The following is a 23,440-nucleotide window of genomic DNA, read 5'->3' on the forward strand; positions in this document are numbered from 1 at the left end:
CCTTTTTTTGTCCTGGTTTCATGAGGAATCACCCTACAGTGTTTGAAATCATTCAATGAGTTAAACAGACCAAAATAAATGAGAAAAAAAGCTTTATTTAAAAGTACAAAAACAGACATCTATTTACAGGAATAATTTACCTCCTTGTTGTCAATCGAAACAGGAACAAAAATTATTGTATTTGTACAGGAGGGTATTTCATTTAATGCAACAAGTAAATAAATGAATGTAAATCAAATAATTTAGATGTTGAAAATACAATTTACAGAAAATCAATCAAATAAATATTGAAGTTCAAATAAAATACATACTAGTTAGCAGAGTAATGAAAGGTCACAATTGGTACGGTTTCTCTTCAAAGTGCTGCCTCATTATTTTATTTACACTCATCATCAGCTAGAAAGCAGTATAATAGAACTATCATCATGCCTCATTAACTACCACAAACTAGACAAATTACCATCTAATTTAGTGTCGTTGTGGCTGTGCATTAAAACTTGAGATCCCATTCACTGTGAAAGTCCACACGATAACTTTTTTGTTTATAGTTAACATACAATTGTGTGATACAAAGTGGAACATGGTGAGTTTATTTGATTTATTATACCTTTATTTAACTAGGCAAGTCAGTTAAGAACAAATTCTTATTTTCAAAGACGGCCTAGGAACAGTGGGTTAACTGCCTGTTCAGGGGCAGAACGACAGATTTGTACATTGTCAGCTCGGGGGTTTGAACTTGCAACCTTCCGGTTACTATTCCAACGCTTTAACCACTAGGCTACCCTGCCGTGAAAGCACAAGATCCATTGTATTACAACTGTTATTCTTTCACCCACCACCACCTTGTTTACTCATTTGAATGTCGACGTACACAAAGTACTACTTGGGAGCAGCATACTTTATATGTCATGGAACTGTTTTACCAATTTATAAGTACATCTGCTGAACATAGGACATTTAACATGTATGTTCTGTGTCCGTTTATGGCAAATAGCTTGTAGGACTGACAGAGCAAATATAGGAAAGATGTGTAGGCCTACATAAAACATAATGTAGATATAAATCAGGTGAAGAATATACAATCATTTAACCGCGACAGCCTAAAAGGCAACATATAGCAAAACGTACAAGATAAACATTTTAAAAAAGTGCCCACTTGCTTTCTGAACTATCTATCCAATTTCCTTACCGTTGCATTATAATGGCTCATATCAGAAAAGATGCAATCAACCATGGCAGAAATACATCTTATCTACATTGCCCTCTAGTTGCTAGCAGTTCCATTACAGTGCCCTGTGCATATGAATTTGCCGTAGTCAATGTTCAATCCAACTCTAGGAGCCAGGTTCTTTATTTCTAGATTGAGGGTACTGAGGGACAACACAGCCACCTGCTGTGCAGGAAGAGCATAACTACTCGTGCTTCCATACTCCATCTTGTAGATGTGTATGAATCTTTAGTGAGTTTCAATACAACTAGGGAGGGAAATGCAGCTTGGGGCACATAGAAATGCATCTACTTTGTTAGATGTTTATTTTGACACAAAAGTATATGTTTGCACTCAAATTTGAGTCAGACAGTATTGTGGCTTTGTTTAGAACAGAATTGAATGAAATTTAAAGCAATAACTCTAACGGATAAAAGTTTTAGAAATTGATATGCAATTGGACTGCAAAAGTCTCCAAAACAATTTGATTAATGGTAATGTAATAATAATGTATGTGCTTATTCACAGCATTTATAAAGACTACCAGCAGAGGTCACTGTAAAGCTCAGAAAAGGGTGCTAAATAATTCAAGTGTTTTCACCTCAACTGTAATTTCATAACTTGCATTCGGCTGTATATTCTCCTCCAAATTGTAATACTCGTATCTGTTTCATAGCTGTCACAAAAGCATCAACTCAAACTTCAAAAGTCTTTGAGTTTAGCAATGTGATACAAACGTAACTTCCTCATAATAGCATGTGGGCATATGGCAATTAGCTACCAAAGTAAGTCTTTCCTATCAAAATATACCCAATCCACCTACTCTAAAACAGGCATGACTGTAAACACAGACAGCCTACTTTGCAGACTAGCCGAGGGTAGTTTGCAGGTAATATTTATGAACTGACCTTAAAAAGACACAAATACAACTATAAAGTCAGCAGAATAGATTCCTTATGATTTAATCGATGCTATAGATAATAATTGAACTATCCTGCCAGAAAATAAGAATAATTTTACGTCAGGGGACAGATTACAAGATCACACCACTCCCACGTATTTAATATACCTATAATAAAGCAACAATTATATAAAAATACACACATATACAAAAAGACCTGGGAATTAAAGTGTAATAACAAATATACCAAATGAAAACACAAGATGAGAATGATAAGAGCACAGCAATGGCCCTGCCTGAAATAGCAGAGAGCCATGCAGCAGCAAAGTCCCCCTTTGTGATCTTTACAGCTAAGAAACAGGGGAGGAGGAGAAGTCATGTCCACTGGGGGTAAGAGAAAACCTTGACAAGAGCCAACTCTAGACTTCACTCGTGACTAACCTCGATAAGGGCTGAAATGCAAAAACTATAGATTCTAGATAATTATCTAGAACTGAAACTTAGACCCTTCAAAAAGCATACTCAACCTGTGCTTGTTTATGGGTAACACTTGAAGCTAACGTGCCATTGGATTTGGTCGTGACACCATTCCTAGAGTTTTTTTTTCTCTTGAGTTTTATGCCGGAATTCCTCTTACCCAAGAGTCTGTGTCGAAAGCATTTGTGTTCAATGTCTACCGTTTCAGAGAGTTACCAACACCGGCAGCAGCACTTCCAGACAACCCAACAGTAGGAATGATTTCTAAGAGGACAGAGTTCTCAATGTAAAGTGACAGTAGGCAGTTGAGCTTCCATTTTCCTTATCTTGCATTGAAACTAAAATAGAGGGTCTAGCTTAAGTCTGTAATATACAGGAATTCATTGAATTGCATTTCATTTGTCAAGGCAGCTCCCATTATCACTACATCCAATATGGATTACCTAACATGAAATATGGCATAGCATGGGGAGGAAAGTTCAGAGGCAAAAGATCATAGGTAAGTGCTTGTCTTATTATCATAAAATAAATATGCCACCCTTGGCAATAGTTATAAACTAGCTGCAACTTTAGCAATTCTGGGATAGACCACAAACTATGATCAGCATCATACAATCTCCCATTGCTAAAGTAATACACGAATGGACTGCGGTATTTCCCAAAAAGATGCTTCAGGTGTCCAATGATTTTAGATGTAAATTTGCAGCTATATGATTTAACATTTGCAAACCAAGTGATTTTGGTACTTTTACACCGTGATCTAACAGTTTAATAGTAAGTGCCGTTCAATGATCTGTCATTTGTCTGATGTAGCCTAATTTGTATTTGACTTGTACTGTAGATTTAGTTCCTCACAGCTGTAAGGAGGATAACCCATGAGTATGTTTGTATTCTTTTATGTAGGCTATGCTATAAGTTTTCCAATGTCAAAAGGGCCTGGTTCATCCAGCTAAACATGCTTGGTCAGTTCTCAAATATATATATATATATATTTGTTTTTTTTTACGGTTTTCAAGCTGTCCTTGAAATTGGAAATATTAAAGCTTAAAATATTGAACATACTGTATGAGAGTGACAAAAAATTTGAATATTTGAATATTACTGAGAGATCATTCCATCAGTTTAAGGCAAAAGCTTCAATGCCTCAATTTTCATTGAGACATTAGTATATGCTTTCATATACAGAAGAAAGAAGGCTTTTAGGCTTAGATCAGCATTTCTTTGTTTGTTATTTTAAATGTTTATAATGTATTAATACGGTAATTATTACAATAATATATTACTTTATACTCTGTAAATGCAAGATACCACAGGCATCAGAGCTGTCTCAGACCAGTGCTGCGGGGTATAATATCAAGTATCCACTCACACTGTAGTATGAGCTAATCTCTGCCATCAGTCAAGAAGAGAGGGTCAGAGAGGCCCAATGCCCGGCCGGTGCTGGGGCGGTTGTAGCACAGTGCACAGACAATGTAGATTATGTACAGTATGTGAGAGAAAGAGAGTAGAGAATGAATGCAGCATCATATGTTGTTATCATCACACAGAGCTAGTGGCCACCCCACCCCCTTCCCTCAGTCTAATTACTGAGCTTCCTCTCAGCATGGGTCAGGTGCAATTGGTTTCAAGCTGGATCGGGTCGGAACCGGTAAGGACCAGGCAGGACGGGGAGACGAGAGCTCAGTTCTGTCACAACTAGGAGGGAGCTGAGAAGGAGGTTGGGCTGGAGTTGTGGTTGTTTGTAGACTTGATGATGGTGATGACGCTGGTGGTGGCCACCTTGCCTGGTGAGAGAGGCCCGCAGGTGACAGTCCGGGCGAAGCACTGCAGGGCCTCATACTTGGCGCGCAGGGCGTCCAGCTCCAGCCTCATGCTGGCGTTCTCCCGGGCCAGCTTGTCTACTTCGTGTTGCAGATCCTGCTTCTGCCTCTCCAGCTCCTCCTTCTGGGTGACCCGCTTGATGCGGCAGCTGGCGGCGTAGCCCCGGTTCTTCAGGGTCCTCCGCCGCTGCTTCAGCCGCACCACGTCCTCCTTGGTCAGCCCACGCAGGTGTGTGTTGAGCTCACGCACCGACATGGCCACCAGCTCGTCATCACAGAGGGCCGGAGCATTCTCACCCACCTCCTTCTTAACCTGCAACAGAGACCGCCATTGATGAGATTCTGGACCTTTCCTGAACTCATCATTCACATTAAAAGATAGTGTACGAATACAAAATTACCTTTAAAGTCTTGTTTCCTTTAAACTGAGTCGTCATACCCTGCATGCATAAACTGGCCAAAATCCCACAGACGTCACACTGCAAAACAAAGGGGAAATTGTGATTGGAATAAAGAAAATCTATTCAAATATATTTGTATGCATAATGTAGTGTATTCGTTGTGAAATTAAAGTGTTATGCGTGTAGCCAAGTTCAGATACAGCCATACTAAGAAGCCACTCCCCTTTCCCAAGAACTCTATTGATGAGATCCCACAACAACATTCACGAGTTAGTTACGTCATCTGCAACCAGCTCAGTAGATTTTCTAGTAACAGAGACTGCCAGCAGAGGTCAGCATCACACTGAAAGATGATAATGAATAAACAGACTGTTGGGCAAAACTGTTTACTTGCTGCTGTAGGGAGGGCGCTCACAATGTAGTTCACTAGACCATAGCAAGACCGCAAGAATAGAAACAGGTCAGCTCTCACCACACAGCTTGTCTGAGCCCTCTGCTTAGAAACTGGGCATGGCCTATTTTGGTCAAAATTGGTTTTGGAAAAAGGCCTATCTGAACACTACAGTGAAACACATGCCTTTGAGACTGCTGCCATGGCCAAAAAGAGAGAGACTGCTGTGTGCCTGACTGTGAATAAAGGCCTACATTCTCCCAAGGCTCCATTTCAGCACCCTGACTTGCTCCCTAGGCGATGGCTGCCATGGAAACGCCCTGAAAATGGGTTTGGGAGTATAGTCACATGGTCAGCCAAAGGGTAAACAAGTCTCATTCATAACCCTGTCATACACATGGTAGACATTACACGGGCAGGTCAGCTTGAAGAACTAAGTGAGGATCACCAATAGTTTAGGGAGTGTGTACAATAGCAGTCTCATAAACTCTGAACATCGGCTCCCTATTTTCCACTTCCCTCAGACCTAATGCATTGTCTCTTTTAAGATACAGTACTATTTAACCTAACATGGCCTACATTGACCCGTATGAGTTTCCTCTTTATAACACAGAACAAATGCCTATGTTAACAGTAAAACTACCCAACAAACACAAGCTTACATTTATGGTCATACTGAACTTTATAGTCCTGTAGATATGTGGGAAATTCCGGAAGATCGCGTGTCACAGAGGAATAGTTTCCCTTACAGTCATGGGTGTATTTTTGTAGTGAGACAATGTACTCTATTTGGTTTCGGACTTGTGTCTGCTTGTCTGGCTCATATTACACCGGGCTTTCCTGAGCTGCTACATGCCCTTATTTAACGCTGCTGGGTATATTTAGCTCACTGTGCTGCTGACGCAAAATTCTGCCAGCTAAACAATTTAGGTGAACATGTGATACCTCATTAAAAAGGCCAAATATTCCATCCAGCGCTTTGAGCTGCACTTTCTCGAACAAGATACAACAACCGAAAGGGTGAGGTTTTAATGACTATTCCTTTAGGGAAGTTCATCTCATGCCCCTGGAAATAAATATAGATCGCTGATCACAGCCGTTTCTGACAGCTGTTGCTGGGTTGACCTTGTGTTGAAGAGCTGAAGTGGTTGCACTGTATCTACAATAGAAATACTGTTCTGCATCGAAAGTCTTAGTCAGAGCTCCTAAGTGGAAAGGGGCAGAATGCCAAATGATTGGTCTGATGATAATGGAAAGTTCACTGGCTTTGGCACTGAAGCAGAACAGATCACTAATAAGTTCTTAGTCAGCCATCTGTTTTGTCTTTTGTAAAACCACACCGGAGGTACAGCCTATGCCTGGCCGCATGTTTCTGTAATGAAGGGATACATGAATGTGGAGAGAGGACAGACACACTCCTAACTTGGAAAATGAACCAATAGATTCTTCTGTTTTGTGTGGATTTAAGAACCACATGAAAACATGTTTGGTGAACCATCACGTCTGGTACTTGTTTTGGCCATCCCCTTTGAACCTTATTTGAAATTCACTTGGGTTTTCAACTTAACTATAGGAAAAAGAGTAGAGAATAGCATACAGCTTTGCCTTATTTTGGCACATGTATGCAACTTTGAATCAAGCACTGCACGGCCAGCCAAAAATGTAAGACAACGTTCCAGCAAGTTGGCTGAAAGAGCCTGTTTTGAACTGTTGCATCAGGGGGGAGACCCTATGTAATATTCCGTGAGACTTGAATATCATGAAATGGGATGGAAAAAAAGCCTCCCTCTCCATACACGGGGTGCTCAAGCTTTACAGCTCAGAGGCCACGTTGTTTCCTTCAAATTCCTTCTGCATGTGCTCCTCTCTGTTGCAAATGGCACTAGGTCGAGCTCTTAAGGTCCCACTTTGCTGCTTTCCTTCTTCCAGAGAGGAAAAGAGCAGTAATGTCCAAAGACAAAATCTCTGTTTTGATCATCTTTCAGGGTGAGCAACAGGCACATTTGACAATTCAGTACCGCTTTTGACTGTGCAACATTTGACGATCCACCAGAAAACGATTTCCCTTTTCACCTTTTTGAGTGCTTCTACTCGTGTCGGAGAAGACCTCAAAGTAAAGCCATACAAGGTGGCTGAAGTGTGGATAACATAACCACATTCCTGACTGAGCACACACACAAACACAAAGGAAAGTGGCTCCAAGTTTAAATTGGGAGGATAAATGTATTCAGAATACATCCTGTGTAATGCACCCATCTCTGAGAGGAGGGCTTAGTCTACTCAGATGTAAAGACGTCGCTGTAAAATCTTATAACAGTCTGGAATTCAGATGCGTCTCATATCTAAGTCTAACAACAGCCAGAAAGAATCAAGTGTTGACGACTAACAGGGATACAGAGTAGGACTGTCCCTAATTTGCATCCTGTAGCACAAACTCCAAAAGGTTCTGGGACACTAAAGTCAATGGAGAATAAGAACACCTCCTCACAGTTGCCCCCTACAACGAGGCTAGGAAACACCGTCACCATCGATAAATCCACGATAATTGAGAATTTCAATAAGCATTTTTCTACGGCTGGCCATGCTTTCCACCTGGCTACCCTTACCCCAGTCAACAGCCCTACTCCCCCCACAGCAACTTGCCCAAACCTCCCCCATTTCTCCTTCACCCAAATCCAGATAGCTGATGTTGCAAAACCTGGACCCCTACAAATCAACTGGGCTAGACAATCTGGACCCTCTCTTTCTAAAATTATCCGCCGCAATTGTTGCAAACCCTATTATTAGCCTGTTCAACCTCTCCTTCGTATCGTCTGAGATCCACAAAGATTGGAAAGCTGCCGCGGTCATCCCCCTCTTCAAAAGGGGGAGACACTCTAGACCCAAACTGTTACAGACCTATATCTATCCCACCCTGCCTTTCTAAGGTCTTTGAAAACCAAGTTAGCAAACAAATCACCGACCATATCGAATCCCAATCTGGGAATCCCGAATCTCCGCTATGCAATCTGGTTTCCGAGCTGGTCATGGGTGCACCTCGGCCATGCTCAAGGTCATAAAACGATATCATAACCGCCATCGATAAAAGACAATACTGTGCAGCCGTATTCATAGACCTGGCCAAGGCTTTCGACTCGGTCAATCACCACATTCTTATCGGCAGACTCAATAGCCTTGGTTTCTCAAATGACTGCCTCGCCTGGTTCACCAACTACTTCTCAGACAGAGTTCAGTGTGTCAAAATCACAGGGCCTGTTGTCCGGACCTCTGGCAGTCTATGGGGATGCCACAGGGTTCAATTCCCAGGCCAAATCTTTTCCCTGTATACATTAATGATGTCGCTCTTGCTGCTGGTGATTCTCTGATCCACCTCTACGCAGACTACACCATTCTGTATACTTCTGGCCCTTCTGTGGACACCAGACGAGTTTCAATGCGATACAACTCTCCTTCCGTGGCCCCCGACTGCTCTTAAACTAAATGCATGCTCTTCAACCGATCGCTGCCTGCACCTGCCCGCCCATCCAGCATCACTATTCTGGACGGTTCGGACTTAGAATATGTGGACAATTACAAATACCTAGGTGTCTGGTTAGACTGTAAACTCTCCTTCCAGACTCATATTAAGCATCTCCAATCCAAAATTAAATCTAGAAATCGGCTTCCTATTTTGCAACAAAGCATCCTTCACTCATGCTGCCAAACATACCCTCATAAACTGACCATCCTACCGATCCTTGACTTCGACAATGTCATTTACAAAATAGCCTCCAACACTCTACTCAGCAAATTGGATGCAGTCTATCACAGTGCCATCCGTTTTGTCACCAAAGCCCCATATACTACCCACCACTGAGACCTGTATGCTCTCGTTGGCTGGCCCTCGCTTCCTATTCGTCACCAAACCCACTGGCTCCAGGTCATCTATAAGTCTTTGCTAGGTAAAGCCCTGCCATATCTCAGCTCACTGGTCACCGTAGCAGCACGCGCTCCAGCAGGTATATTTCACTGGTCACCCCCAAAGCCTATTCCTCCTTTGGCCACCTTTCCTTCCAGTTCTCTGCTGCCAATGACTGGGGAAAAAATGCAAACATCCCCGAAGCTGGAGACTCATATCTCCCTCACTAACTTTAAACATCAGCTGTCAGAGCAGCTCACAGAGCATTGTACATCCAACTACCTCATCCTCATATTGTTATTTATTTTTTTGCTCCTTTGCACCCCAGTTTCTCTACTTGCACATTCATCTTCTGCACATCTATCACTCCAGTGTTTAATTGCTAAATTGTAATTACTTCGCCACTACGGCCTATTTATTGCCTTACCTCCCTAATCGTATCTCATTTGCACACACTGTATATAGATGTACAGTCAATAACACAATTGAAAAGTTTGTTTACTCCATGTGTAACTCTGTGTTGTTGTTTGTGTCGCACTGCTTTGCTTTATATTGGACAGGTCGCAGTTGTAAATGAGAACTTGTTCTCAATTCGCCTACCTGGTTAAATAAAGGTTAAATAAAAAAATGTATTAAAATAAATAACTTAGTTTGACAACACTTAAGTTTCCATGGTGATAGAGGGAGCATTTACACACAAGGTGGTGGCTAAACAGATGGAAAAAATGAAGTATTTTCTGGCCACGGGAAAGGCCTAATGATTTCAGCGCCATATTTCATCAGCTCACGTAGTCCAGATCATGAGGAAATTACTCATCGTATCAAAGCACACAAGTCCAACTGACAACATTACTGTAGGCTCCAGATGCAGCCCACTGGTAATAATCACTGTTCTCTGCCCAATTGAACTCTGTTGGAAAAAGTGAACATAACCTTTGTCATAGTTTGTTGTTTTGTCATTCAGTGTAATTGACATTAATGACTTGCTCAAAGCTTGAGCCAAGAACTAGGGCTATAGCTTTGCTAAAATACTCTAGAATGAGTTTTACTGCATATTAAATCAGCACCACAGTATCAGCCCAGAGAGTAACCATTAATAATGGACAAATAACTGCCGTTTAAGCACTGATCATGACCTGGCCAGAAAAACAAACCAATAAGCTGCAAGCATGTTATGGTATTAGTCCAGAGACAATGTGTGAAATGTGACTCCATTTCATTTTTGTCATTCAGACATAAGCTCAAATTCAAGTCTATGTGCTTGGTTTATGACAAGTACTGCTCTGGGGCCTGACTTTTCGCTAAAATAAACAGCACATCAAAGAGCTGAGTGCTCAGGTCCTAGTGATAGATGAAGTGTTGGCTTGTCTTGGCTGCTTGTTTTCCTTCTCTTTTCTATTAGTTTTGGAGTTTGGGCTCCTCAGAGAGAGGAGAGAGAGCTTGATGGAGCTCCCTTCTGTTCAGAATGTCTCCTCTGTTTTCTCAGAGAGTTGGGGAGGAGAGAGCCTTCCTCCAGACTACGCTGTGGTGGTGCACTCTGCTCTGCACTCCAGCGCAGCACATTTGGAGATATGTTATGTAAAGGAAATGGAGAGCATAGCCGAGCCATGAGTCATGCTGTTTACTGGTAAGAACTAGGACGACCGGCAGGGAATCACACCCTCCCAAACTGAAGTTTCCTGGAAAATCACGTTGTTTCGCGGGGCAGAAGGTACAGGAAACGGCTGGCATAACCGCCGGAACTTTTTTGCGGAAAAGGGAGGAGAGGTAGATATCTGAGTGAAGCGACATTCCAGCTGGGGACATAGGGATCCAAAAGAATGTCAAGTACACACACAGCAAGGACAAATCTGTCCAGTTATTACCTAACTAAAGCCATTCCATAGTACACATTGAATAACAATGAAGATCAATGAGAAAACAAATCACTATTACATTTTCCAACTTCAAATAACAAAGGGCTTCAGTACTTGTTAACACAAGAGACTTGAGATTACATCAGCAGGAGAAAAACGACAGTCATTAATCCAATCCATTAAGTTGTTAATATTCTTATTCAGTCTGAGTACCCAAGTTCTCAGATGTAAAAGTGAGAAAGTTCCAGACATTTCTCATTGTTTACTGTATACCACCTAATACCAATGTTACAAAAACAAGGCACTTTACTCGAGACGATCCCTCCACGCCGCCAGACCACCGTGTGGCGAGAGCATTGGTCTGAGATCCAGGAAGTCATCCAGAAAAGCGGGAATACGCTGGGTGCAGATCCTGGTGGTTGGTACAACACAGGCACCTAAGGGGCACTTGTGGAGAGATGCCAATGTATATCTCTCCATGCTTCAGTGTAAACTTGTTAATGTGACTGTTAATCTGTACATGTAATACAGTACTGTAAATATTTGTCATCTGTCATGTCTGTGTAATTCTTATGACACGGTCTTTGTCTCTAGAAATAAATGATCAGAACACATCGTAAGGAAATGAAGTTCCACAGTTAAAAAAGGAAGTTTACACATAAAAATATCTGACTCGGGTTTCCTTTTGAGTCATACCGGTTCACTAACCACAGTCATTTCACTTTCACAACACACTGCAAAACCCACAATGAGTACAGGGGGTGGAAGAGAACCCACAGAACACTCAATACTATTGAAACTGTGGGCATCATTAACCATTATGAGCATGTATACATCATATTGGGTAGGGAAGTGAGAGAGCAGAAGATGATAAACCCTCTCTCTCCTCCAGACATCACATTGGGAACCAAGCCACATGTTAACCTCATGAAAGAGCATGGATATGATGCACTTGGTGTGGGAGGGCACCCCCACCACATATACCTCATCAACAGTGACTCAGTACATAGGCAGCCTCTTAGAAGAGATTTCAAGGCCCTCATACACTGTGGAAAGTTTTGGATGAGAAAGGACTCCTCTCATATTTTCCATATAAATCACAATGACAGTAAAGGTCAAATGTCCAAGAATATGATCCCGGTCTGGAGACATACAGTCAGCACCAAAATATGAAATTGATAAGGATTTATCTTTGTTTATTCTAGAAAGCTGGGCAACGGGACAGAGGCAGAGACAAAGGTCAGCGTAGCAAGCTTTTTGTGTGTGTGTGTCATCTAAAAATTCTTGCTTTGACAGCAGGCCCGTAGATTCAATTTCATATTGGCCTGCGACACTGCGGCTTCAAAACGAGATTCTGCTGAACCAGGGCCGACTATGGCACTCTCTCCTGTCTCTACTGTCAAACCAGGGTATAGGATAAAGAACGAAATCACTGATACAGCACTAACAATGTCTTTGGGAATGTCTACAGTAGTATTCAATAGGACACAGCACCACACTAAACACTAGCCTTCAGAAAGTATTCATACCCCTTGACTTATTCCACAAATATTGTTGTCTTACAGCCGGAGTTCAAAATGGATTCGATTTTTCTCAACCATTTACATACAGTAGCCCACAATGGTATAGTGAAAACATGTTTTTAGACATTTTTGCTAATTAATTGAAAATGAAATCCCTCATATACATACAGTACCAGTCAAAAGTTGGGACACACCTACTCATTCAAGGGTTTTTCTTCCTTGAATGAGTAGGTGTGTCCCAACCTTTGACTGGCACTGTAAGTATTCACACTCCTGAGTAAATACTTTGTCATATCACCTTAGGCAGTGATTACAGCTGTGTCTTTCTTGGTAAGTCTAAAGCCTTGTTCACACTGCAGGCTTTAATGCTCAAATCAGTTGTGTTCAGACAGCAGTCATATGCTGACATGGCTATGCTTGTTGTCATACTCCCGATGGGTGTGTGCATGGTGGTGTAGGCTGATTGATGGTGGCGCTCGTGCTTCCCATCACTCTGAAGTTATGTAGTAAGCTAAGGTGAAAATGCCTGCCATGGATGTTTCCCAGTTGCTTGAATGTTAAAAATCAGTGTAAGAACACAAATCCTCAAAAGGATAGGATGGCCCAACTTTCAAAATAAGTCCTTTTTGGCTAGCCAAGGCAGTCAACTAGCTAGCTAGGTAGTTGTTTAGCACATTCACTAATTTGTTTGTAAACTATTAACAAGCTAATTAGCTACCACATGTTCTTGTCAAACTGTCAACATAGTAGCTAGCAAGCAACATGATATGACCATTCAGACAAGTCACATGGCCACAAATCAGATTTGTATCAGACTTCAAACCAGCTACGAAGGTGGCTTGAAATATCCGACTCCATGTGGAGTTCAGACTGCAGGAAGAATAACAGATTTGAATCAGATATGCAAATAAATAGGATTTGAGACTTCAAACTGCCAATGTGAACACAGCTTAAGAGCTTTCCACACTTGAATTGTGCAACATTTTCCTATTAATCTTCTCAAAATGCTTCAAGCTCTGGCAAATTGCTAGATAAGCATTTTCAGGTCTTGCCATAGGCTTTCAAGTAGATTCAAGTCAAACTGTAACTCTGCTACTCAGGAACATTCACTGTCTTCTTGGTAAGCAACGCCAGTGTAGATTTGGCCCTGTGTTTTAGCGGCGTTAGGAAGGACATCTGTATCTTTATAGTGACTGGGTGTATTGATACACCATCAAACGTGTATTTAAGAACTTCACTATGCTCAAAGTTATTTTCAACATCTATTTTTTTTTTTTTACCCATCTACAAATAGGTGTCCTACAAATTGGAAAACCTCCCTGGTCTTGTATGTGTGGGGTGCAGCGATTAAGTAGTCATTCAAAAATCATGTTAAACACTATAGAGTACCACAGCATGAGTCATAATTCCCATAAAGGCCAGTGGTCAAACAAGGAAATGGTTCCAATCCTTTTTTCGTCATACATTTTTCCCATAGGGGATTTTAGAAACACTTAAAATAAGGGCTGTGTTTCATTTAGGCTTATGCTGGTGTGACAAAAATTAAATGCTAATTCCAGTCTCAGCATGACAATGCCCCTGTGCACAAAGCAAGGGCCATACAGAAATGGTTTGTTGAGATCGGTGTGGAAGAACTTGACTGGCCTGCACAGAGCCCTGACCTCAACCCCATCGAACACCTTTGGGATGGGATGAATTGAAACGGTGACTGCGAGTCAGGCCTAATTGCCCAACATCAGGGCCCCACCTCACTAATGCTCTTGTGGCTGTATTTGAGCAAGCCTTCCCAGAAGAGTGGAGACGGTTATAGCAGCAAAAGGGGGACCATCTCCATATTAATGCCCATGATTGTGGAATATGATGTTCGAAAGAGCAAATGTCCACATACTTTTGGTCATGTAGTGTATTTAGGCATGCCATAACAAGACATTTCAGCTTCTAATAGTTAGTTAACTTGTAAACATAAAACTAAATTCCAATGTACCCCTTTTACCAAAGAGTAGCATCTGTCTACCAAAATATACTATTGCTTACCTTAGCAGCGCAAAAATAATTCCACATTGACATTAAGGGCAATTATGTGTAGTAGACCAGTGAAATCTCAATTTAATTCATTTTAAATTCAGGCTGTAACAACAACATGTGGAAAAAGTCAAGGGTGTGAATACTTTCTGAAGGCACTGTACATTGCAGATTCCTTCAAATAAACTGAACATAAATCTTACTTCGCCTGCAAATACTACATTTAAGGAAAATAAACACTGCCATACTTGCTGATAATTACAGTAGCCCACACACGTAAGGGCCTTGATATAGTAAAACAAGCTAAACGTATTATTACGCATGTCTGAATCAGGGACAGCGTTTTATAACTCGGCTCCGTCTTCATTATTTTTATCCGCTTTACTATCCTCCTGGTCGTCTATTCCCACACTGTGCGTTTGACTCAGAATTCTAAAACCCAAACCACGTGTTGTTCCCTTCAATCGTAAACATAAAAGTAGGCTACCGTAATAGATCTCTGAAAATATTACACATTTTCAAGTTATTAAGAGTCAGAAGTAAAACATTATCATTCAAAATATTACGATGGGTAAATATATGGAATAAAAAAATAAAAAATAAATCAGAAAAACACGATTTGTTAAATTGTTACATTTTAACAACTTCAAGAGTGAAAAAAGTTCATTTCTGGCGTTGTAAACTGTTTCAAATTGTTAAGATGGGCCTAAATAACAGGTACCAAGTACGTTGATAACATGTAAAATAAATGTTTGGTTAAACCTGATCTTACTTGTTGATGGATTCGATTTTACGCATGTGTCACCGTGATAGCATCAACAATTTTAGAGAGGAATGTCAAAACATCTCCCAGAAAAGCGCTCGTACGCTCACCTTATGAAAGCGGATATTCTCGGTCGGTAAAGCTTGTGAAGTTTCCGTCCTATACGGGTTGAAGTTACTTGTCGCAATTCTGAAAGTAGTCCAGCAGTCGAACCGAAATGTGTCCCCGTACTAAATTAACTACAAAACAACAACAACAATGTATCAACATTCCACTTCGTGCTTCCGCAAGTATTTACGTCACCAACTCCCCGTGACCGCCCCCTCCATTCATGAAAATAACTTTCTGCTGACGTGAACGAGGCGGGAAACTAGGGGAAGCTAGAAATAGACTGTTGACGCAGTTTGAGAATACTTTAGGGAAAATTAGCGAGATAATGTGTAGATTAAATCATTGTTATACTAATGATGGCTATCCAACTATAAATAGTCTGTTAATACTTCACAAACAATGTCAGCACATGGTTTAGCTTTTTATAGGCCGATTCAATAATTCCATGCGCACCTGATTGCACAATGTTCGTTTTTCTGGTGACAAAATAACTATTAGAGAATCCCTATCCCATATACTTTCTCATAATTTGACATTAGAGAATTATCCTTTTTTGAGGTAATCTGACCCTAAAGTTACTGCCTCGCTGGTTAATAGAAGAACATGCGCCATCTGTCTTTACCAATGTCCTGTCCTTCCAACATTTATTTTGATTTTTGCATTTATTAAAGGCTGCATAATGTTGAAGGCTCTGAGCCCAACTGTAAACTAGCTTATTCAGCCTTCTTACTAACCTCTTACATTATTTCCCCAAGACCATTTCATGCAAGACAATATATAGTCTGAGAAGGGTGACACACATTCTCTTAGGTGAAATGCTTTAGAAAAAATTCTCAGTTCTTGTTGTAAGTCTACAAGAACAAAGTCCGGTCATACACAGCCTTTTTTGTTTTTTTTAAACAGACAGATCAAATATTCTTCCAAAAATGATTTACTCATTTTAATACTGCATGTTTAAAATGTGTATGTACATGATACACATTAACAGCCTAACTCTAGGGCTCATCTCATTGAACATCCTCAAACTGAGCACAGAGTTGATAAGCAATGCTTATACACCTCAAGGCTGTCAAAAGACCATTTAGTGGCAAAATATCAGAATTGGGCTGCCTGTGTAAACGCAACCATAGACTGTGCTGCAGAGGTTTGAGAATAGAAAAGGTCAAATGTATACAGAAGGGTTGTAAAATTACTAAATTATATTCATATAATAATCAACTTGCTCCTTACAGTATGCATTAATAAATTGGTTCAAATCAGGATGTTTTTAGTGAGGACCTCTCCATTACACTGTAAACTATAAGAAAAAAGATTCCCAATCATTTCCTAGCAAAGGAACTGACTAACTCCCATAGAGTTCACTCACTGTAGATGGGCCTAGAGCCAGGAAGTTGGTATATGGTTGTATTTCTGTGGTTGACCATTGCCATCGGTGATTCAACACATGAGCGTTTTCCTGATTGGAGGCATATGGACTAAATTGTACATTGATGTGCTGGGATCTCTCATGCAGAGTACATTTAAAGTTGATAGCAAATTCAGCTTATGAGATGAGTAATTACTCAAGTTTGTGTCATGGGTGGTTCTCATTCTAAAGCAATGCCCAAGCCTGCTTTATTAGAGCACATCTTGTCAACAGAATTAACATCAGGTTATGTTCGCAATAGTTTATATGCGTCTGTAATCCCCCCCTGAGCATTCTTGTAATTAAAAATATAATTGAATGTGCACTGTGGCATGGGATTGTTTGTCTTGGTGTATAGTTGGGCTGTCGGCAATTCATTATTTTATTGATCATGTGGCGATTTATTAGAAAAATGTGTCCCCCCATGTTCCACTCCAGCAGTGTCGAAGCCTTTACCTGAGGCAGGACTTGTCTGTTCATGTCTTTGTTTTGACTAAATCAATATTACACAGTAGTGTACTGGGATATGAAACAATAAAGATCAGAGGAGGTGTTATCTTTTATGCCCACGATATCCCACCGATGATGTATGATGCTGAGCTCGGATAAAATTATCTGAGACAAAGAGCCCCCCGACTGTTTACAGAAGGTTGGAAAATGAACCTCCACTACCCCAACAGACTGTTGATGATTAACATATAAATGATGACTTCACTAACTTCTTCAGTCTAGTTATTAGCAGGGTTGTGGGGTAACTGTTTACATGTAGACTGATTACAAAAAAATAACTCATCAGTTACGTTACCAGCAAAACATTATTTTGAAAAACTAGATGATTACTTCTTGAATGACTTTTAAATTCAGAAAGGATGTTTTCTCAATGACATTCAATTCCTCTTTGTGGTCTTCTAATGCCTTTTAAAGAGAAAGTAGTCCAAACGTAACTGAAAGTCATCAGATTAGGTTACTGAGTTTGGGTAATACAAAAGTTAAGTTACTGATTACAATTTTGGACAGATAACTCGTAACTAACAGTTTACATTTAGAAAGTAACCTACTCAACTCTGGGTACTAAGTAAAACAAATTAAAAGGTTTGCGATTGTCACAGCAATATGACTACAACATTGACTTTTGCTTCCTGAGGTGCATACAAAATGGGAGATTCTGTTTTGGGTGGATTTCTCCTTAAAAACATTGACTCATAGTTGCCCATGAGTTGTTTCTGAAGAAAGAATACTCACAAACTGTTTTTTTCAGGTTTGTGGACTTCCCATGTGACACAGGATTTATATTTGGGACATGACTAACCACTCCACTGATTTATCCAAAATATGTTTAATAGAAAAACACTTTATGTAACACACTGTCAGGTTACAGGGCTATGGAAACATGTGGTGAAGCAGTTTCAGTTTGTGTTAGTAGTCTGCTATGAAAGACTGGTATTCAGCAATATTGTCTCTGAATAAGATGTAGGCTAGTTTGTTGCTATTAGAGAAAGTGTCAAACATGTCTGATGTAATAACATGGAGAATACTGTAACAGTGTCAAAAGTAGGATAAATGGCTCATCTTATGGTTTGGGAATAGTACGGCTATGTTATGCACTGTAATGATGTCATCAGATAAATGGAATGTGTATCATGAAAGGAGAGCACAATTGACATGCCGTTTTTCATAAGTAGTAACTGTAACCAGATACAAGAACTAAAGCATTTTCACTAACAAGGCTAGATTACAAGCACATGTTTTTTTTTTCAATGTGTGCTTTACAGTGTGTGCCTTTCTGGGTGACAGTTCTGTTTTCTTTTGTCTGGCACGAGCATTAATGTATGTTTCCATGCCTGACATCATTGTGAGGATTATTGGAAACCTTATTCCTTTTCCAAAGCTTTTAGGCAAATAGTGCCACCCATAGCAACACCCACTGCCAGACATTATTACACTTGGCCTAGGCCTACTTGTGAAACTGGAGAAATTACATTATAGGATAAATACAATTACAATGGGAACATTAGTCATACATTATTTTAATGAAAAATATCTAAATACATTTTATTAATAACAAAATGCAGATGTTTCTATCCGTAATAGCCTATAGCCTAATCTTGATTTAGTTTGTGATCTGCACAGCACGAACACATTATTTATGTTCTTCAACGCTCACCCTTTCATGGGCGGGACTTCCGTTCGAGAGGCGGGAACTTCCGTTCGGGAAAACGATATGGAAGTGAGAACGAGTCTATTTCTTTTTGATATTCAATAGTTTGCAATTGCAACAGTCAGTCATAAGTTCCATGCATATTGGAAACGAACTAACACTTAGTTGTTCATCGAAACTAGCGTTTTCCCGATGTAATTGCTTGTAGCTAGCTCACATACCGGTAAACGTAGGTAACGTTAGCCGCTTTCTATAATGCTTCACAATAACATTAGATAGCTAACGTTAGCTAGTAGCTACTACTTAGTCCTGTCAGTTTGACAAATGCCAAATGTTTTAAGCACTTTTCGAGGATAAATCCGTTATCGTGATGTGAAAATGCTTTACAAATAGGCAGCCTCGATGTTGAGATGAGAATTATTTACCGACCAGTTTCCAGGTAGCTATGCTAACTAGCTATCTATGTGTCTCATGTTGAAATCTCTGCACCCACACAGTACATGATCTGGCAGTGAGTGTACATGATGAATCGTCCCAAGCCTACAACGATTAGGCGGCCTTGTGCTGCGAAACCCTCCGGTATGTACAGTATCAAACTATGTGTGCCCACTTTATCTAACTTTTGTCAAACATACAATACTATTACAAGTCTTTCTCTTCAAAATGTTGCCATTAGGTCACCCTCCTCCAGGAGATTTCATAGCATTGGGGTCAAAGAGTGGCGGAGAGTCCAAAGCACCTGCAGTTCTCCTTAAACCAGCGTCCACCTTACCCACTGACCGTAAACGAGAGACCTCCTCGTCACTTCCATCCTCCTCTGGCCTGTCCGGCCTAGTGAAGCGCCCCAAGATCTCCTCTACCCCTCCGGTCAGCGCCCTAGGACGATTGGCTGATGTGGCAGCAGTGGACAAAAGGGCTATATCGCCTTCGATCAAGGAGCCCTCAGTGGTGCCCATAGAAGGTAGGAAACGGTATCAATTCAAATATGTTTTTCAGTGGAATAGGTAGTGGTGAATCCTGTGTCTGTGATGTGCTGTGACTGTGCATATTACTAACACAATGGTTCTCTTGCAGTCCCCCCAGCAGTGCTCCTGGATGAGATTGAGAATGCAGAGCAGGATGGAAATGATGATCGCATTGAAGGGGTGCTCTGTGGAGCTGTCAAACAGCTGAAGATGAACCGGGCCAAACCTGACATAACACTATACCTCAGCCTCATGTTCCTGGCCAAGATTAAGCCCAATCTCTTTGCCACTGAAGGCATTATTGAGGTGAGATTTGAAACCCAACATTTTACAATCAGCTCCATACAGTTGTTATACAGATTGGTTCATTACTTTTTCTATCTGTGCGTGGACAGGCCTTGTGCAGTCTCCTTCGCCGGGATGCCTCCATCAACTTCAAAGCAAAGGGCAACAGTCTGGTGTCTGTGCTAGCCTGCAACCTGCTGATGTCAGCCTATGAGGAGGATGAGAACTGGCCAGAGATCTTTGTCAAAGTGAGAACCACTAATCATTCCTATTGGAGTTCTGTTTGTAATCTAGCTGCATTGTTACCACTGTTGTGCGCTCTTTAACATGTTCTTGTTCTTTTCAGGTGTACATTGAGGACTCTTTGGGGGAGCGAATTTGGGTAGACAGTTCCCATTGTAAGAATTTTGTGGACAATATCCAGACTGCCTTCAGTACCAAAATGCCCCCAAAGAGTATGCTGCTGCAGTTGCAGACTGACACTGGCCGCTCCGGTGGAGATATCAGTGCAGGTATAGTACTGTAAGTATGTACCTACCGGTTTGTTCAGGTGTGAATCCAGGGACATTGGATTTGACTCTTAATCATTTCTACGTCATTTGGCGGTAGCCTAGCGGTTAAGAGCGTTGGGACAGTAACCAAAAGGTTGCTGGTTCGAATCCCCAAGCTAACTAGGTGAAAAGTCTGTCTGTGCCCTTGAGCAAGGCACTTAACCTTAATTGCTCTTCTGAGTCGCTCTGGCTATGAGCGTCTGCTAAATGACTAAAATGTCAACTTTCCAGGGAGCAGTCCTCACCCCTCCACCCCAGATGAGGATGACAGCCAGACCGAATTGCTGATTGCTGAGGAGAAACTTAGCCCTGAAGATGATGGACAAGTTATGCCAAGGTATTTGGGCAAAGGCTACTACATATACAGTAGCAGTAACATATTGATTGCCTGTCTGTATTGTATGTCTGCTTCTACTTAGACCGATCAGTTTATTGGACAGTTTGTGTTCATTCACTCTTCATCTCATCGTAGGTACGAGGAGCTGTCTGAGAGTGTGGAGGACTATATTCTAGATGTCCTGAAGGACCAGTTGAACCGCAGGCAGCCCATGGACAATGTGTCCCGTAACCTGCTGCGTCTACTCACTGCCACCTGTGGCTACAAGGAGGTGCGGCTTATGGCTGTGCAGAGGCTGGAGATGTGGCTGCAGAATCCAAAGGTGAGAGGATGAGTAACACTCAGCTACCCACATCACCATCAGTAGTTAACAGGAATCATAATTTCATTGGCAATCGTGGTCTAAAGTGAACATTAGAGCCATCTCCTTCCAGCCTCCAATCCAGCATGTAAATGCATCTGTTTGCATGAAATGAAATCTGACAGTGAACTAGTGTTCTGTTATGTATAATGAAGCCTTTTGTCTCTGCAGCTGACCCGTCCAGCTCAGGACCTTCTCATGTCTCTCTGTATGAACTGCAACTCCCATGGAGCGGACGACATGGAGGTGATCTCCAACCTCATCAAGATCCGCCTGAAACCTAAAGTCATCCTCAATCACTACATGCTCTGTGTCAGGTCTGCAGGTCCTCTCTTATGGCCATATGATTGTTTAGTTTGGATAGTCCCCTACACATGGTTTATAGATGTTCAACCAAGTACCCAGGGGCCTCAACCACAAACCCTAACCCAAGCTTCATGTCCTCATCCTGGTTCAATCCAAACCTCAACCCTAACAAGTTGTTGCATATCAACATACTTGATGTGTTCAATGTTGTTAGTTTGAACATCCTATAGGGGACCATTTATATTTCAAAAGCCTTGGTGCAGAGCGCTTTATTCATACACTTAACTGTGCTGTCTGGCCTTTGTTAACCAGGGAGCTACTGAATGCACACAAAGACAACCTGGGAACCATGGTGAAGCTGGTGATCTTCAACGAGCTGTCCAATGCCAGGAACCCCAACAACATGCAAGTCCTTCACACACTGCTCCAGCACAGCCCAGAGCAGGCCCCTAAGGTGAGGGAGTATTCCATGCTGACAAGACGGATGAGGAAAATAAACAAATGTGTTACTGTGGGGAAAGTAAATATATGTTGCTCACAGTTCTCGAAATTAAGGCTTGTCTGTGGCAAATAATATGTTTGTGGCATATAAAAAATGAATGTCGGACAACCAGAATATAGATTTTAGTTGTCCGAATGGACAAGTAAAAATATCACAATCAAACAATTGACATTCTGAGTAAATTGCCTATATTCCTATTTGCTAAAGCCTATTTCAATCAATATGTGATATTTACACTAAGCAAGAGAACACTGTAGACAGAGCTAACGCCTCGATCACACCAACGGCTTCATTGTGCAAAATGGTACGCTGCAGCATCTGGATATGTGTGCCACAAAGGTTAAACATTCACCTTCTGCTACCATTTCTGTTACTCCATCTACGCATACAGTTTGTTGCATAGGTTCGATAAATCCAACGTATGCACCACACAGAACACACCTTAACTGCCTCTACAACGCAATGCTGCAAGGCAAACGCAGCGGTCCATTGGAAAGGAATGTACTTCCATTGTACTAAAACGCAACGATGCTGTCGGTGTGACGAGGTGTCACCAAAGCAGCACAAAATATCCAGTCAGAATATATATATATATATATATTCTCGAATGTCGGATGATCTGGGCCAGTAGCCAAAGTCTATTTATATAGACGACACTCGGGCGTCTTATTGTTATAGAAGCCCACATTTTCATTTGATATTAATATGACTTGGTCTATTAAGCCACTTTCAGTTTAATGCATGCTGGATTTCTCCTGTCGTGCTATTTCATGATCTCAAAGTTTAAGTTGCTTTTAAATAACTCCCAAAACAGAGGAGGCCTAAGGTAAATAATGAGAGAGATAGAAACAACAGCACGATATAAAGATCAAATGAGAAATTTAAACAAACCTTACAGTTGAGCAAGAAATTATAAGACAGAAATGATGCTTGCACGTGAGGTTGAAAACTAACTTGAAATATCATAAAGCATGAAGTCCAGTTAAAGATTGAAGACTGTTTTCCAAACTATTCTAATAAACTATTTAGATGTCCTGAAGTTGCAGATTTTAAATGGGAATAATATTAAAAGCAGGAGTCTTTGCTATTCTCAAACACAGATTTATTTTAGGCCACGGGGTGAGCAAACAAAAGAGAACTTAAACTACAGCTGATGAAAGCTTCTGAAAGAAATGATGTTGACAAGTGACTTCATCTTTC

General features: G+C 41.0%; 2 protein-coding genes across 3 annotated transcripts in view; one reads left to right on the forward strand and one right to left on the reverse strand.

Annotated features, from left to right (window-relative positions):
• Positions 1-75: 75 nt before the first annotated feature.
• LOC115110317 (transcription factor MafK-like) lies at positions 76-15,564 on the reverse strand. Of its 2 annotated transcripts, XM_029635862.2 has the most exons (3): positions 15,370-15,564; positions 4,807-4,884; positions 76-4,718 (listed from the first exon to the last, which is right to left on the reverse strand). In XM_029635862.2, exons 2-3 carry the CDS (start codon positions 4,849-4,851, stop codon positions 4,281-4,283), a joined length of 483 nt encoding a protein of 160 aa, XP_029491722.1. In that variant the 5' UTR covers positions 4,852-4,884; positions 15,370-15,564; the 3' UTR covers positions 76-4,280. The 2 variants fall into 2 exon arrangements, with proteins under 2 accessions (XP_029491722.1, XP_029491723.1); XM_029635863.2 differs by lacking the exon at positions 15,370-15,564 and having other exon boundaries at positions 4,807-7,772.
• A 3,385-nt stretch (positions 15,565-18,949) lies between these two features.
• The window catches only part of LOC135563647 (integrator complex subunit 1-like), a 39,976-nt gene continuing 35,485 nt past the window's right edge, over positions 18,950-23,440 (forward strand). The window contains exons 1-10 of the mRNA XM_065006731.1: positions 18,950-19,002; positions 19,431-19,512; positions 19,610-19,894; positions 20,008-20,204; positions 20,294-20,431; positions 20,530-20,695; positions 20,966-21,071; positions 21,207-21,393; positions 21,604-21,749; positions 22,051-22,192. Of these exons, the coding sequence (XP_064862803.1) occupies positions 19,455-19,512; positions 19,610-19,894; positions 20,008-20,204; positions 20,294-20,431; positions 20,530-20,695; positions 20,966-21,071; positions 21,207-21,393; positions 21,604-21,749; positions 22,051-22,192 (1,425 nt within the window). The 5' untranslated portion in view covers positions 18,950-19,002; positions 19,431-19,454. The remainder of the gene's footprint in view (positions 19,003-19,430; positions 19,513-19,609; positions 19,895-20,007; positions 20,205-20,293; positions 20,432-20,529; positions 20,696-20,965; positions 21,072-21,206; positions 21,394-21,603; positions 21,750-22,050; positions 22,193-23,440) is intronic.

This window comes from Oncorhynchus nerka, linkage group LG21 (assembly GCF_034236695.1).
Source record: "Oncorhynchus nerka isolate Pitt River linkage group LG21, Oner_Uvic_2.0, whole genome shotgun sequence".
NCBI lineage: Eukaryota > Metazoa > Chordata > Actinopteri > Salmoniformes > Salmonidae > Oncorhynchus > Oncorhynchus nerka.